This window comes from Rhinolophus ferrumequinum, chromosome 3 (assembly GCF_004115265.2).
Source record: "Rhinolophus ferrumequinum isolate MPI-CBG mRhiFer1 chromosome 3, mRhiFer1_v1.p, whole genome shotgun sequence".
In the NCBI taxonomy this organism is placed as follows: domain Eukaryota; kingdom Metazoa; phylum Chordata; class Mammalia; order Chiroptera; family Rhinolophidae; genus Rhinolophus; species Rhinolophus ferrumequinum.
Window position 1 is genome coordinate 36595128 of NC_046286.1, and position 13085 is coordinate 36608212.

The 13085-nt window shown below is 33.6% G+C and overlaps 1 protein-coding gene across 1 annotated transcript in view; it reads left to right on the forward strand.

The window, feature by feature from the left end:
- Positions 1-13085, forward strand: part of MYO6 (myosin VI) — an 82404-nt gene that overhangs the window by 53252 nt on the left and 16067 nt on the right. Inside the window, 9 exon segments of the mRNA XM_033095751.1 lie at positions 2577-2707; positions 2804-2881; positions 5016-5145; positions 7138-7228; positions 8016-8046; positions 8048-8167; positions 9765-9973; positions 10799-10877; positions 11778-11938. Of these exon segments, the coding sequence (XP_032951642.1) occupies positions 2577-2707; positions 2804-2881; positions 5016-5145; positions 7138-7228; positions 8016-8046; positions 8048-8167; positions 9765-9973; positions 10799-10877; positions 11778-11938 (1030 nt within the window).

Below are 13085 nucleotides of genomic sequence, written 5' to 3' on the forward strand. Positions count from 1 at the left end.
AAATAATTCATGTCCGCAGTATTCCTACAAACAGTAGGTGTATTTTCGTAGTATTTCTTTAGACTGTTTTACTTGGAGTTTGACTTTTTTTCTCGTGTAAATTTCTCTGGGATTTGCTTAGCCTGATATGATAAATCATTTATTTTCTAAGTGAGCATCTAGTGTCCGGGCAAGTCAAACAGGTTTAGATTTTGCTGTTTATACTATGAGATTAGCAGAGTATGGGCTTACTGATGCTCCTGGCTAGGATTCCTCTTTCAGTAAGCAGTGTATTTTCAACATACTGGGATATGTTGGCAGTTTAATAGGTGACACTGATTCATAATATTTTCATTTTTTTTTAAGTACTACTCATAGTAAAATGGTATAGAATTGGTTCTAGTCATGTGGCTAGGTAATAAGAAAAAGCCCAAAATACTAATAACAGGTAGAAACAAAAATCTTTATGAAGCTTTCTAAGATAAAGACATGTAAGATTTGAATTCTGCGTTGCTTTTCTATTATTATTTCCAATTTAAGAATTAATTAGTTTAGGACATTGTTTACTAAAATGACCGGCTGCTGATCAGCCACCACCAGGGCAACGTGGGGGACGGTCGGTGAGAGAAGGCAGGTGGATCTTCCTCTGTAGCTTGGGGACTGTGCTACCTGTCTGGTATCAAAGAGGGGTTCTGAGTATAACCACCCAGGACTGCCCCAAGAAACCCCTCACCAAATTCCCAGTGGAAGGTCCAGGTCATGGGAATTTGTAGGAGAAAGAGCACTTGGTTTAGGGATTTTTGTTTTTTTAAGCGTCAAAAGATCTTTTGAGTAAATGACCTTCGAGTGCTGAGAAAGCAACCGTAGGCTTGATAATTTGTTAAAGCTCCATGAAAGTCCTAATGAACTTCTTTGAGCCAGTTCATGTGTTGTCTGCAGTGACAGGGCAAGCCTGGGACTCAGATGTGTACATTTCCAAGGGTACTTGTTTATTTGATATAAATGGGCAAAACGTGTGACAATACCAAACAAGTCTTACTTTTATTTCTTCAAGCAGAGCTGAGAACTAAATCTAGTTCTGGATCTCTTTCCACAGGAACAATTGCTTGCATGTATTTCATTAATTAGTATTAAAATTACAATAGTTACATATGGTCAATATAACAAAAAAATGAAAAAATTACAAAGAAATATACATAAAAAGAAATCTCATTTCTCGGGGGTGACCACTAAACTCCATGTCTTGAATATGTTTTTTTATACTGGTTAAAGCTCTTTTTTATACTGGTTAAAGTTCTTTTTAGTTAATACATCATATTCTGTCATATGGTTGTAACATAATTAATTGATACTTAGGTTATTTCTGGGTTGTTTTTTTTTCCTGTTACAAACAGTGACTCCAGTGGACATGTGGGACATTCTCTGTATATATCTTTACCCTCATATGTGACAAATTGTAGGATAGACTCTTAGAAATAGAGACTACTGAGTCAAAGGGATAAATACGCGTATTTCCAAATTGCCATTCAAAATTCTTGCCCTGGTTTACTCTCCCAGTAAGAATGTGTGTGTGTGTTTTCCTGTGCTGTCATCAACCCTGTATACTATTGGTGTTTTACACCTTTGCCAATAAGATAGGTTAAAATTCAATCTGACTGCCTAGAAAGGCTATATTTCCTGTGAGGTTACTCTTCTTTTTATTTTGTAGTTTCATTTTGTTAATTTAAATTTTTGACTAGCAAAAATTTATTTTGGTATAAGGAATGTAAGGTAAGGATACAATGTTATTTTTGTTTTCTAAATGGCAAACCATTTGTTCTAACACTTTTTGTTGAATAATCTTATTTTCTTCATAGATTTGAATAGTCCCAGAGACTGAAATCCAGGGTTTTTTGGTTTTTTTTAAAAAAAGCAAAAGTTTTTGGAGTTATCTGTAGTTGTTGCACCTTTTTCCCTGACTATTTTATGCTTTTACCAACATGAAAAGCTCACATTGACTCAAGACTCAAATTAACCACCTACTAAAGTTTCACTGAAAATAGATGTTTATCCTATAAACGCTTTACCCTGATAGTCTAGTTTTCTCTGAGAGGCGAGTGAAAGGGGATCTTTGTAGTGAGTTTGTGAACGCTCCTTTCTTTTCCATTTGCTTTACTTTAGCACTGGTAAGAACTTGGGAATGTGTTTGACTACTTCTTGGAGACTCTGTGAGGAATTTTGTTCTAAAATTAACCTTTGGACTTGGAAATGGCCTACTGCACACCTTTTATTTATATATACGGTGATTGTGACATTGGGGTTTCTAGCAGAAAAAAAAGACAGAAACTAGATTTGAGCTTTCTAGAGAGCAGTAGTTTGTCTTTAGAAAAGGGTTAGTCAGGCTGGTTTTAGATGAAATTTGCTACATTAGTTTTAGATGGTGAGTAAGTTGGGACATATTGGGTACAAATATGATACTTGCTATGTAATATTTCATTGCTGATAATTCCTGTAAATTGCTCCTTTCTAACATTAATTTGTGAAATCGATCGTTTGCAAGGTGTTTTTGGACTTCTGTACAGTGATTGGCAATAATCTGTGTTTGTTTATGAATCTAGGTATGGTGTCTGTTTTGGACTTGATGCAGGGTGGGTTCCCGTCACGAGCTTCATTTCATGAACTCTACAACATGTATAAAAAGTATATGCCAGATAAACTTGCAAGATTAGATCCAAGACTGTTTTGTAAGGTACAACTACCACCTAAACTGAAATTTCTTAGCTATAAAATTATCTTTTTTAGTAATTACTAGTTGGCATTTAACTTTTTGCTTTTTATTTTTCAGGCTCTTTTTAAAGCTTTGGGCTTAAATGAAATTGACTACAAGTTTGGGTTAACAAAAGTATTTTTTAGACCTGGCAAGGTAAATATATACTTATATATATGTATTTATAAATTTTTATTAAATTGATTGGGGTGACGTTGGTTAGTAAAATTACATATGTTTCAAGGGTACAATTCTATACTACATCATTTGTATATTGCATTGTGTGTTCACCACCCAGAGTCAGTTCTCCTTCCATCACCATATGTTTGACCCCCTTTACCCCTTTCACCATTCCCTGCTCCCCTTACTCTCTTGTAACCACTAAACTGTTGTCTGTGTCTGTGAGTTTTTGCTTGTCTTGTTCATTGTTGCTTTCAGTTTTATATCCCACATATGAGTGAAATCATACGGTTCTCAACTTTTTCTGTCTGATTTATTTCACTTAGTATGATAATTTTTATTTTAAACTTTAACATGAAGAAGATGAATAAATTGGGTCAGTGAATATTTTTAAGTGTTCAGTGATTTGTATTATTCATAAATTATATGATCACTAACAGCATGCATATATGAATATGTAAGAAGTTTACAATGGGTAGTACTCTGTATGAGTTTTAGAGTTTACTTCAGCTTTGGAAGTATTGGAATCAGAGCATTGTTTAATTGGATTTTTTGCTTAAATAAGGATTAACCTGAAAATACTTCTGTTTTAAACAAGTTGAAAGCTTTTCTAAAACATACTAAGTCACTCTTAATTAAAAATTTTGAGTCTGCATTGTAAAAACAAGTTCTATTAGAGCATGATGGATTTATAAGATATAGGAACTTGGACTGGTGTTTGTGCTGACTTCTCTCAAACCCTAGAATGACCGACTGTGTAAGTACATGATTTTCTTAGGCTATCCCATAGTTTTAGTATTTACAGGTTCTTATACTAGGTTTTAAGACTGAGTTAAGAATATTGCATAACTAAATATACATAACACAGAAATACCTAAATGCTATTCACAATCTGTTTATAATATTTTCACCATTTCTCTTATTTAATATCGATTGAATTGCATCCTCATAATTTTAAACACAATTTTACTGTGTAATAGCCAACTCTACTTAGCAGAATCATTAATAAATATGTGTATTTGACTTACACAATACACAAATACATGTATTGACTTAGCAGAATCATTAACGAATATGTGTATTGCCTTAAAGGCTACATTAATCATAATAAATCTGATTTCACATTTTTGGGCATGAGATAAAATCTATGTAATGCATTACCAGTATATGTACTTCCCTGTGAATATTTTCACTGCAGAAAATTTACTGTAAGAGAAAAAAAAGAATACAAATATATAAATATTCATAGTTGGCTTAGCTGTAATCATACATATTTATCATAAACTCAGCGTTTCTCTTATTTCAGGTCTATAATAGTAATATTTTAGAATTAATAGCCTGATAGAGAAGGCACTTGGTCTTGTTCGCCTTCAGAAAAATTAGTCAGTCAGAAGGATATGTTGAAAGCCTAAGGCAGATTTTCACAGATCTTTAATCTCATTATGTTAGCTCTAACTTAATTTTGATTATAAGAAGCCATTATATTGATAGGTATGTGACAGCCTCAATATATTGTAGTGGGATATTTGGTAAAGGATAGAAATTATTATGTAATTAGGTGATGAATTGTGGAAATGATGCATTTTACTAATTAATAACCTAACTATTTTGTGTTGTCTCTTAGTAACAATTTCTTATCTCTGACCGAAATAGGGATGGGTGTTGGAGGAGACAGAATAGTTTTGGTGGTACTGGATATTACATAGATGACCTTCATTTGTCAGGAGCTATATACAGATACCTGAGAATGTGGATGAGCCAATTCAGCGATATATTAGCCCTTTTTACATTCTTTTCTCAATAAGAAAAACCTTTTTGTAAATAATCTGTAATTATCATTTAAAATTTTTTCCTATTTTTATTATTGAATCTGCTAACTAGCAGCGAGTAACACCCCGTACCATCAAGAACTGGAAGGAAGGAAGGGCAGCAAAATACAGCCAAGTGTATTTGGGTTTGCTGTGTATCCCACTGAAACATAACTTATGTAATGGCTTATGACCATTTCCAGAAAGATAAGATTTTGGGTTTAAGTTCTAGTTATTTTGTATCTCAGTATCTTTAAACACATTTATCTTTTGCTATTGAAATTAATCATTTTATTTCCTAGTTTGCAGAATTTGATCAGATTATGAAGTCTGACCCTGACCATTTAGCAGAGCTGGTTAAAAGAGTCAATCACTGGCTTATCTGCAGTCGCTGGAAGAAAGTTCAGTGGTGCTCACTCTCAGTCATCAAATGTAGGTGTTTTCTTTCACCCAAGATCTGTAATTATTCTTGAAATGAGTTAGTTTGTGGAATGTTATGAAGTTGTCTTAGTGGTGAGCGCTGGACAACAGGGACTGTGTCTCTTAATAATGTTGTGTCCCTGGCTCCTCAAAATAGCACATCATGTGTAGTATGTGATAAATTAGTATTTGTGGCCTTTAAGTGTATATGATACTTCTTTATCCCAGTGTGTTATAGGGGAATTAATTTCATCGTGTCCTAAACAAAACAGAACTCACTGTCTTGATTCTTCTCTCTCTGCCCCGCCACCCCTTCTTCTCTCCCCACACCCCCCAATCTCCCAGACAGGAGCCATGACTTTTTCTACCTACATGACATCATCAGTACCGCATGCCCAAAATTTCAAGATCCATATGTTCTCGACTTCCTTGTCCCTGAAATCTTGTCAGTCAAGAAATGTTGATCCCTCCTCCAAATACTGTACATTCTTTCCCCTTTATTGCCAGTGTCTTGGAGGAGCCCCTCTCCCACTTGCATAACTTCCACAGCTCCCAAACTGCTCTTCCTGAGTTCCCAGAATTACCGTCTCCGAGTTCTATCTCTGAACTAAACTCCTTTTATTCAGTCTCTCCTTTAATGTAGAGCAAAGTCTGAAGCCTTAGAGTGTCTTTCAAGGTCACATAAAGTGGGGCTTGAGCTTCCCTTTCTGCCTCTTCTCTTGCCTCAGCTCTTTTGGAACCTGTTCTCGGATACACTGGACTGAGCTGCTTTTTCCTCTTTCTGGCCAAGTCGAAGTGGCTACTTATCTCTGACCCAAAAGGGTGAGGGGCAGATATTTTTGGATTACCTGAGAGTCTATGGAAAACCCTTAATTGTAGGGAGCTATTGTCAGTGACTTGATTAAGTTTATAAATGCCCCTCCCCCTACACTCATGAGAGTACCTGGAACAATGCTAGGCATATGAAGAAGATTCAGGACATTGTTCCTTATTAATAGAAAAAAATAAAATTCCTTTGACATAATGAAAAGGAACCAGGCAAACAAAAATTATTGTTTATGTCTTTTGTTACACAGTTGTGAATATAGCTAAAAAGAAAACTGTAATAAAGAAAAAAATAACAAAAGCTCTTTTCATCACTTTCCAAGTAAAACATAAACATATTTGTCATTATAGTTTAATGCTTTCAGCTCTAAACATTGCATTGTGATGGAAGACACATGATATTAAAATTATCTGTACCAAACCATTTGTTCATGGACTGTCTTGTGCAGTGAAGACAGTAACCAGCGAGAATCTTTGCAGGATGTTAGGGAAACTCTAAAAAAAATGTTTCAAGGTCAGATCAGTTTATGACAATTCTGGGTAACTGAAGTTAAGTTACAAATAAATGCCTTGGTTTTTGTGAAGATTTTCTTGTAAGTGTAGGATTATCACAGGCCTCATTAAGTATGTTCATTGTGAATCTCCAAAAGTAGATTATAGCTTTTCCTAAATTCATTTGCTAGGCGAATACTTTTTTTCAAGACACACCTGTTAACATTTCATTGACCATATTGCCTAGGACAGTTTGGGAAGCAGTAATGTAGCATAATAAGGAAATAATATATTTAAAATGTAAACCTAGTTTGTATACATGATGTACATTTTATTTTAAGAAGTATTAGGAGGGGTGGCCGGTTAGCTCAGTTGGTTAGAGCGTGGTGCTGATAACACCAAGGTTGACGGTTCGATCGCTGCAGGAGTCACTGTGAGCTGTGCCCTCCTTCGAGAAAAAATAGGTAAATAAATACTTTGTTTCTAAATAAAAGATAAAATTGCTCTTTTTTAAAAAAGTATTAGGAATTAAAGAAATGTTAAACTTCCTGATTTTGATGTCTGGAATAATATGTTCAAGATTTCATGTTTCTTGGAGAATTGCTTCATGAAAGTGAGTGATTTTTTAAAACTAGTATGTGTCTGATTTAAACTGAATAATTTTCTATCGTTATATTTTCCTCTTAGTGAAAAACAAAATAAAATATCGAGCTGAAGCCTGCATTAAAATGCAAAAAACTATTCGAATGTGGCTTTGCAAAAGGAGACACAAACCTCGGTAAGACGAACAGTACCTAAAGAATGCTACAAAGCCTAGTTATCCAAATATAAAATGGCTATAAAGTCAGAATGGAGGGCAGTTTGGATATTCTAGAGTTTTCTCTTTTTCTTTGTAAAAAGATGTATTAGTCTGTTATTGTATTATTTATTTGAAATTAGTTATTTAATTCATTACTTCCTTAATTCATTACTTCCCTCATTCTACAAAAGGATTTGAAGGAGCTTACAAAAATGTAGACACTATAAGAGGTTGAAATAAATGGTTGAAAGAAGGTCTTTTATTTTGATTATTTTAGTGACTTGAAATTTTTGATAAATGTCATATTGATACTGTTTTTAAAAACACCTCATTAATATTTTGACGATAATTTCAAGGGTATCTGTAAGAATTATATTGTGTCACTGTAAATTTAATCTTATTTGCTTTTATTATTAACTCACTATGTTTATTATTCTTTAAACTTGGAGGTTTGAATAACTGTTAATCCTTAACACCTTTTCAAAGAGGTTAGATAACTCAAGTTCTTCTATAACTTGAATTCTCATATTTTTCAGTGTAAATATAGAAGGCTTACATCCTTTTGGCAGGCATCAATGTTATTTACACCCATATTTGATTGTTTCTTTTTTTACCCTCACCAAGTTATCTGAAAGAATACTGAATAATATGAAAACAGAAGTGAAATATTCTGATTAGCAATATGTTCAGCATTTTATTAAAATGAAAAATCTGCCTATAGCATTAAATGGTGAAATTAAACTCTGATGAAGCATTATCTTTGCAGCATTGATGGCCTGGTTAAGGTGGGCACACTGAAAAAAACGACTTGATAAATTTAATGAAGTAGTGAGTGCACTGAAAGATGGAAAACCAGAGGTGAATAAACAGGTCAAGGACCTTGAAATTTCTATTGATGCTTTAATGGCCAAAATTAAGGTATGTAATTTTAACCCAAATGACTTTGACATTTTATAATTTAATATCTTTTGTTATTGTTACTGAAATTTTATATGAATATGTCCTTTTTTTTTTTTAGTTAAAGTTTATTGGGGTGACAATTGTTAGTAAAGTTACATAGATTTCAGGTGTACAATTTTGTAATACATCATCTGTATATCACATTGTGTGATCACTACCTAGAATGAGTTCTCTTCCATCACCATATATATTTGATCCCCTTTACCCTCATTTACCTCCCCGCCCCCCCTTACCCTTTGGTAACCAACCACTAAAGAATGTCCTTATTTTTTAAGGAGACAAAATGCTACAAATGTTAAGTCCCAATGATGGCAAGAGATGCTCATTATATTACTCTTGCTACTCTATGTTTGAAATTTTTCACAGCAAAAAAATGAAAAAGAACACAATTTTTATGCAGTTTCCTCTGTTGCTAGGAAAAATTTCCCCCCCAAAAATAGTAACTAAAATACTCTGTTGGTAAGTTTTTGCATTATCATTACTAGGGATTAATGCAGATTAATTTGTTTCATGTTTTTGTACTTTGAGAATCTAATCTTTAAATTATAAAAGTAATGTAATAATACTGAAAATATGGAGAAAAACACCAAAAAAACCCTTAACATACTAACACATTTAATTGTTGTTCTATTGCATATTTCCCTTCCAGTCTTATTTCACATGCACATATTTTGCATAGTTCTTATCGTAAAGTACATTTACTCTGTATCCCTATCATTATATCATACGCCTTGTTCCTGTAACTACATTATCTTCTTATGGGCTGTATCATAAATTACTTAGTTGTTACGAAAATAGCAATTAATTTTCCCCCAAATTTTGTAGGAAAAAAGTGAGCCTCTTTTTTTGTAATTGATTTTAATTTATTTGATTACTAGTGGGATTGAAAATGTTTTCTGTATGCTTGTTTGTTAATTTCATTCCATCTGTCTCTTCTGATACCTTTTTCTGATATATTTTAGGGTCTTAATTGGTTTTCTCATTTAGTTTCATAAGTCAGTGCAGTTATGTGGGATATATAATACCTTAACGTAAGCCTTTTATCATATTTCGTGCAGATATTTTATGTAGACAGTAGTCAGTCTTAGAGGTAGAATGGAGAAAGAAGATCAAGAGAGGAATGAAAATGCTTTGGATAAATTTAGCCTGTTTTGCAAATGCCAGGAGCCATCCTGTTTATGTGGTATTAACCAATTAAAATAAACCCAGCCACATTTGTTGAAGACTCACTTAGGAAAATCTTCCAACAGTTTTGGATATATTTAATAATATCTTAAATATTCCTGAGGTACTATTTGAAGATTATTATTAAGGAGTAGTAAACTGGCAAAATAAACTAATCATTCCTTAAAAAATAATTTTTAACTGCAGTGTGTTACTTTGTCCACAGTACCCCCTTAGATATCTGATTACTTGATTAATAGGAAATAGATGTAAATATTGTAAATATTGTATGTAAATATTGTATGTAGAGATAACTTTAAAAATTTTTGAATATTTTAAATGTACAAACAGCATAATAAAGATAATCGATAACTTTTTTTGGTTTTTAAAGTCCACTATGATGACAAGGGAACAAATACAGAAAGAATATGATGCACTAGTGAGAAGCTCAGAGGACCTCCTCAGTGCATTACAGAAAAAGAAACAGCAGGAAGAGGAAGCCGAAAGGCTGAGGCGTATTCAAGAAGAAATGGAAAAAGAAAGAAAAAGACGTGAAGAAGATGAACAACGTCGAAGAAAGGAAGAGGAAGAAAGGCGGATGTAAGTCATTCACGTTGTTGGTTTGAATTAGGAGCTAACAGAATAGTGAATTCTTGGTGTTGTTGGTTAACTAATATTCTTATTTTTAAAAGTCATTCTTATTTTACAATACTAAAGTCATTCACTGTTTAGTGATGGGGATGTGCTCTGAGAAATGTGTCGTTAGGCGATTTCAGCATTGAGTGTACATCATAATTTACTTTCACAAACCAAGATGGTTTACCCTATTATACACCTAAACTATATGGTATAACATCATCGTGTATGCGGTCTGTTGTTGGCCAAAATGTTATTATGCAGCTCATGACTGTAATTTTAGAATAAGTTTGAAAATGGGGAAGAGCTAATTTTATAATATAAAATAATTTTAACTGTATTCTGAATTTTGTTTAGATTCTTACACCTGGAGACTTCTTTATTTGTTTTTAAAGTGATGGCTTGTATATCACATTATTTTACAAGCTAGAAAAGAAGCACTTTTACTTTTCTGCAGTTTCATAACTGATAACATTTTGAAAGATTGTCAAAAATTGTTTTATTGGAGGAATAGAGGGAAGCACATGTAATCACATCCTTACAACAAGATTTTATAATCAAGTTATCTAGAGATGTTAAAGGTTATGCAATATATTTGTTTTGTTTCAGAAGAATTACTGTCAGTAGAGGTAGATTTTAGTTTTTTTTCAAAATAAGCTGATAAGGTGTAGGGCCAGGAGGTTAATTTGATCCCCATTCTGTAATCTTTGTTTATGAAGAGTTAAATTGCCTTCTGAAGGATTCCTGATTTTCTGTTAAATTTTTTAAGAGTTTTCTATTTTTTGTTAGGAAACTGGAGATGGAAGCAAAGAGAAAACAAGAAGAAGAAGAAAGAAAGAAAAGGGAAGATGATGAAAAACGTATTCAGGTATGTAATGATTAGACAATCAGACTGAATTTCTATCATAATAGAATCTTCAAACTTATAAAACAAAAGAAGTGAAAACAAAATCTTGATTTGTTAGGTAAACTGTTAATGGTTTATTCCAGAGATGAAAAGCAATTCTGAAGTGGTTATGGGAAGGCTCTTTGGGTCTAGGAAAGTGAGTTCAAATCCAGGCTCTGTCACTGACAGAAATTATGACGTTGCACATGCCACAAAGAGTAACTGTGGGCCATAGTTTTCTCTCTGCAATGGTGGTAAATAATAGTTGTGAGTGTCAAATGAGCTAACACATGTTAAAGAATTTAGAACAGTGCTCAGTTCAATAAATATTAGTTTGTGTTTATTATTATTATACCTAGGGGAAAGTCAGATGAACATTTACCTAAAACATAATTTTTTAATATACTCCAATTACACAAATTATAAAATGTTATTTTATAACTTTGTAGATACTAGGATTAGAAGGCTAGGATTAAGATTCTCCCCTCACCTCTATTTTTTAAAAATCCATGTCTGAGAATAATTGGTCATGTATTTGTGTGTATGTTTCTCTTGGCTTTCATAATTTTTCCTGAACACAGCCAACGCTTTAAATTCCTGACATCTGCTTGTCTGGTGTTGGTGTCTATGTAATACCGAGGATACTCATGTGATATTTGGGATACTCGTGGTAATAGAATGGTGGAGCTGTGGTCTCTCTGCCTTCTGTTGGATTTGGAAAGAGGAATCATGGTATAGAAGAGAATAGAGACTGAGAGATTTCTGGTTAAACAATACAGATCCCGTAGTAAAGAACTTGTATGGAACAATTTAAGTAGTAACGGGAATGATCAAGTAAACAGCTGGAGGCACTTTGGTGGAATGGCATTCTGTCCTTGGCAGGCAGAAGTAGAGGAGCAGCTGGCCCGACAGCGAGAGGAGGAATCCCAGCAGCAAGCGGTTCTGGAGCAGGAGCGCCGGGACCGGGAGCTGGCCCTGAGGATCGCGCAGAGTGAAGCGGAGCTCATCAGCGATGAGGCCCAGGCTGACCTGGCGCTGCGGAGGTACTGGGCCGCTGGGTGGGCTGGAGCGCTCTCCCCGCTTTCCTTACCTCTCTGCCTCTCGTTTCAGCCTGAAAGGAATAGGAGAAAATCATATTCCTTAGGTTCTGATATATTTTAAGTAAAATAATTTAAAAATTATCTGTATCCGCCTTTATACCCAATTAAAGGAAACAATTGAATTTAGCAAATTGTTAAACTGTTGAAAAAACAGCAACTGGTATTTCAGTTCATGACTACTTTGTTAAGAAAACATCTCAACTTTTACTCTAAAATTGTCAGTATTACGTAAAGGGCAGACATCTAATTTCTAAATACCTTCCCTTGAGTACTGGCATAGAAATCAGTGAATATATTTTAAACGAGTTTAATACATTTGAGATTGGGATTTATTATTTTTCTAATGCAAATTAAAAAGCTATACCATGTATCTTAACATTTGGAATGAGGAGAAATTTTACATACATGCACAGCCCCATGTTTCAGAATAGATTTCCCTTTCCAAAAAGGAAGGTTAATCACATTGAAATATTTTGGCTCCTCAGGTTTCTGAATTTTCTCTAACTGCTATATGTTATTGGAGTGTTATTGGAGTATGGAGAAATATGGAAGTTTTTACTAAAAATTGCAGGAAAATTTTATAATAATAGATTCATTTAAAAAATTTAGAATGTAGAAACATTAGTTATTTGATTATTTGTAAAATCAAAGCAAAACAAGTTTATGGGGTTTCTTTATATGTTTGTGTGTATGTTCTGTATATACTATGAAGCACACAGATATATGAAACCATGCTTTTCAAAATGTCCGAGTACTGTTTATGACAAAATATAATAAAAATACAACCACTAGAGGTTGCTCTTCCCTTGTGAAAGGAAAACACTTGGTTCATATTGCAAGGCAGTGCTTAGATTTTATTTAGCTGAAAACAAAGATAGGGAAGGAAAAGTTGTATGTTAAGTTGCCCTTACACTTTTTCTGGTAAGTGATTATGTTGAGGAGCTCTGGGGCCTGAATTGTATATGAAAGTATATTATATTTAAATAAACTGAATAGGCCTAGCAAACACAAGGTATTATAATAATTGTTAAGCTCTTGGGCTTGAGTCCAGTATTAGAGCTCTTAATTAACATTTCACTATCGTTCAGAT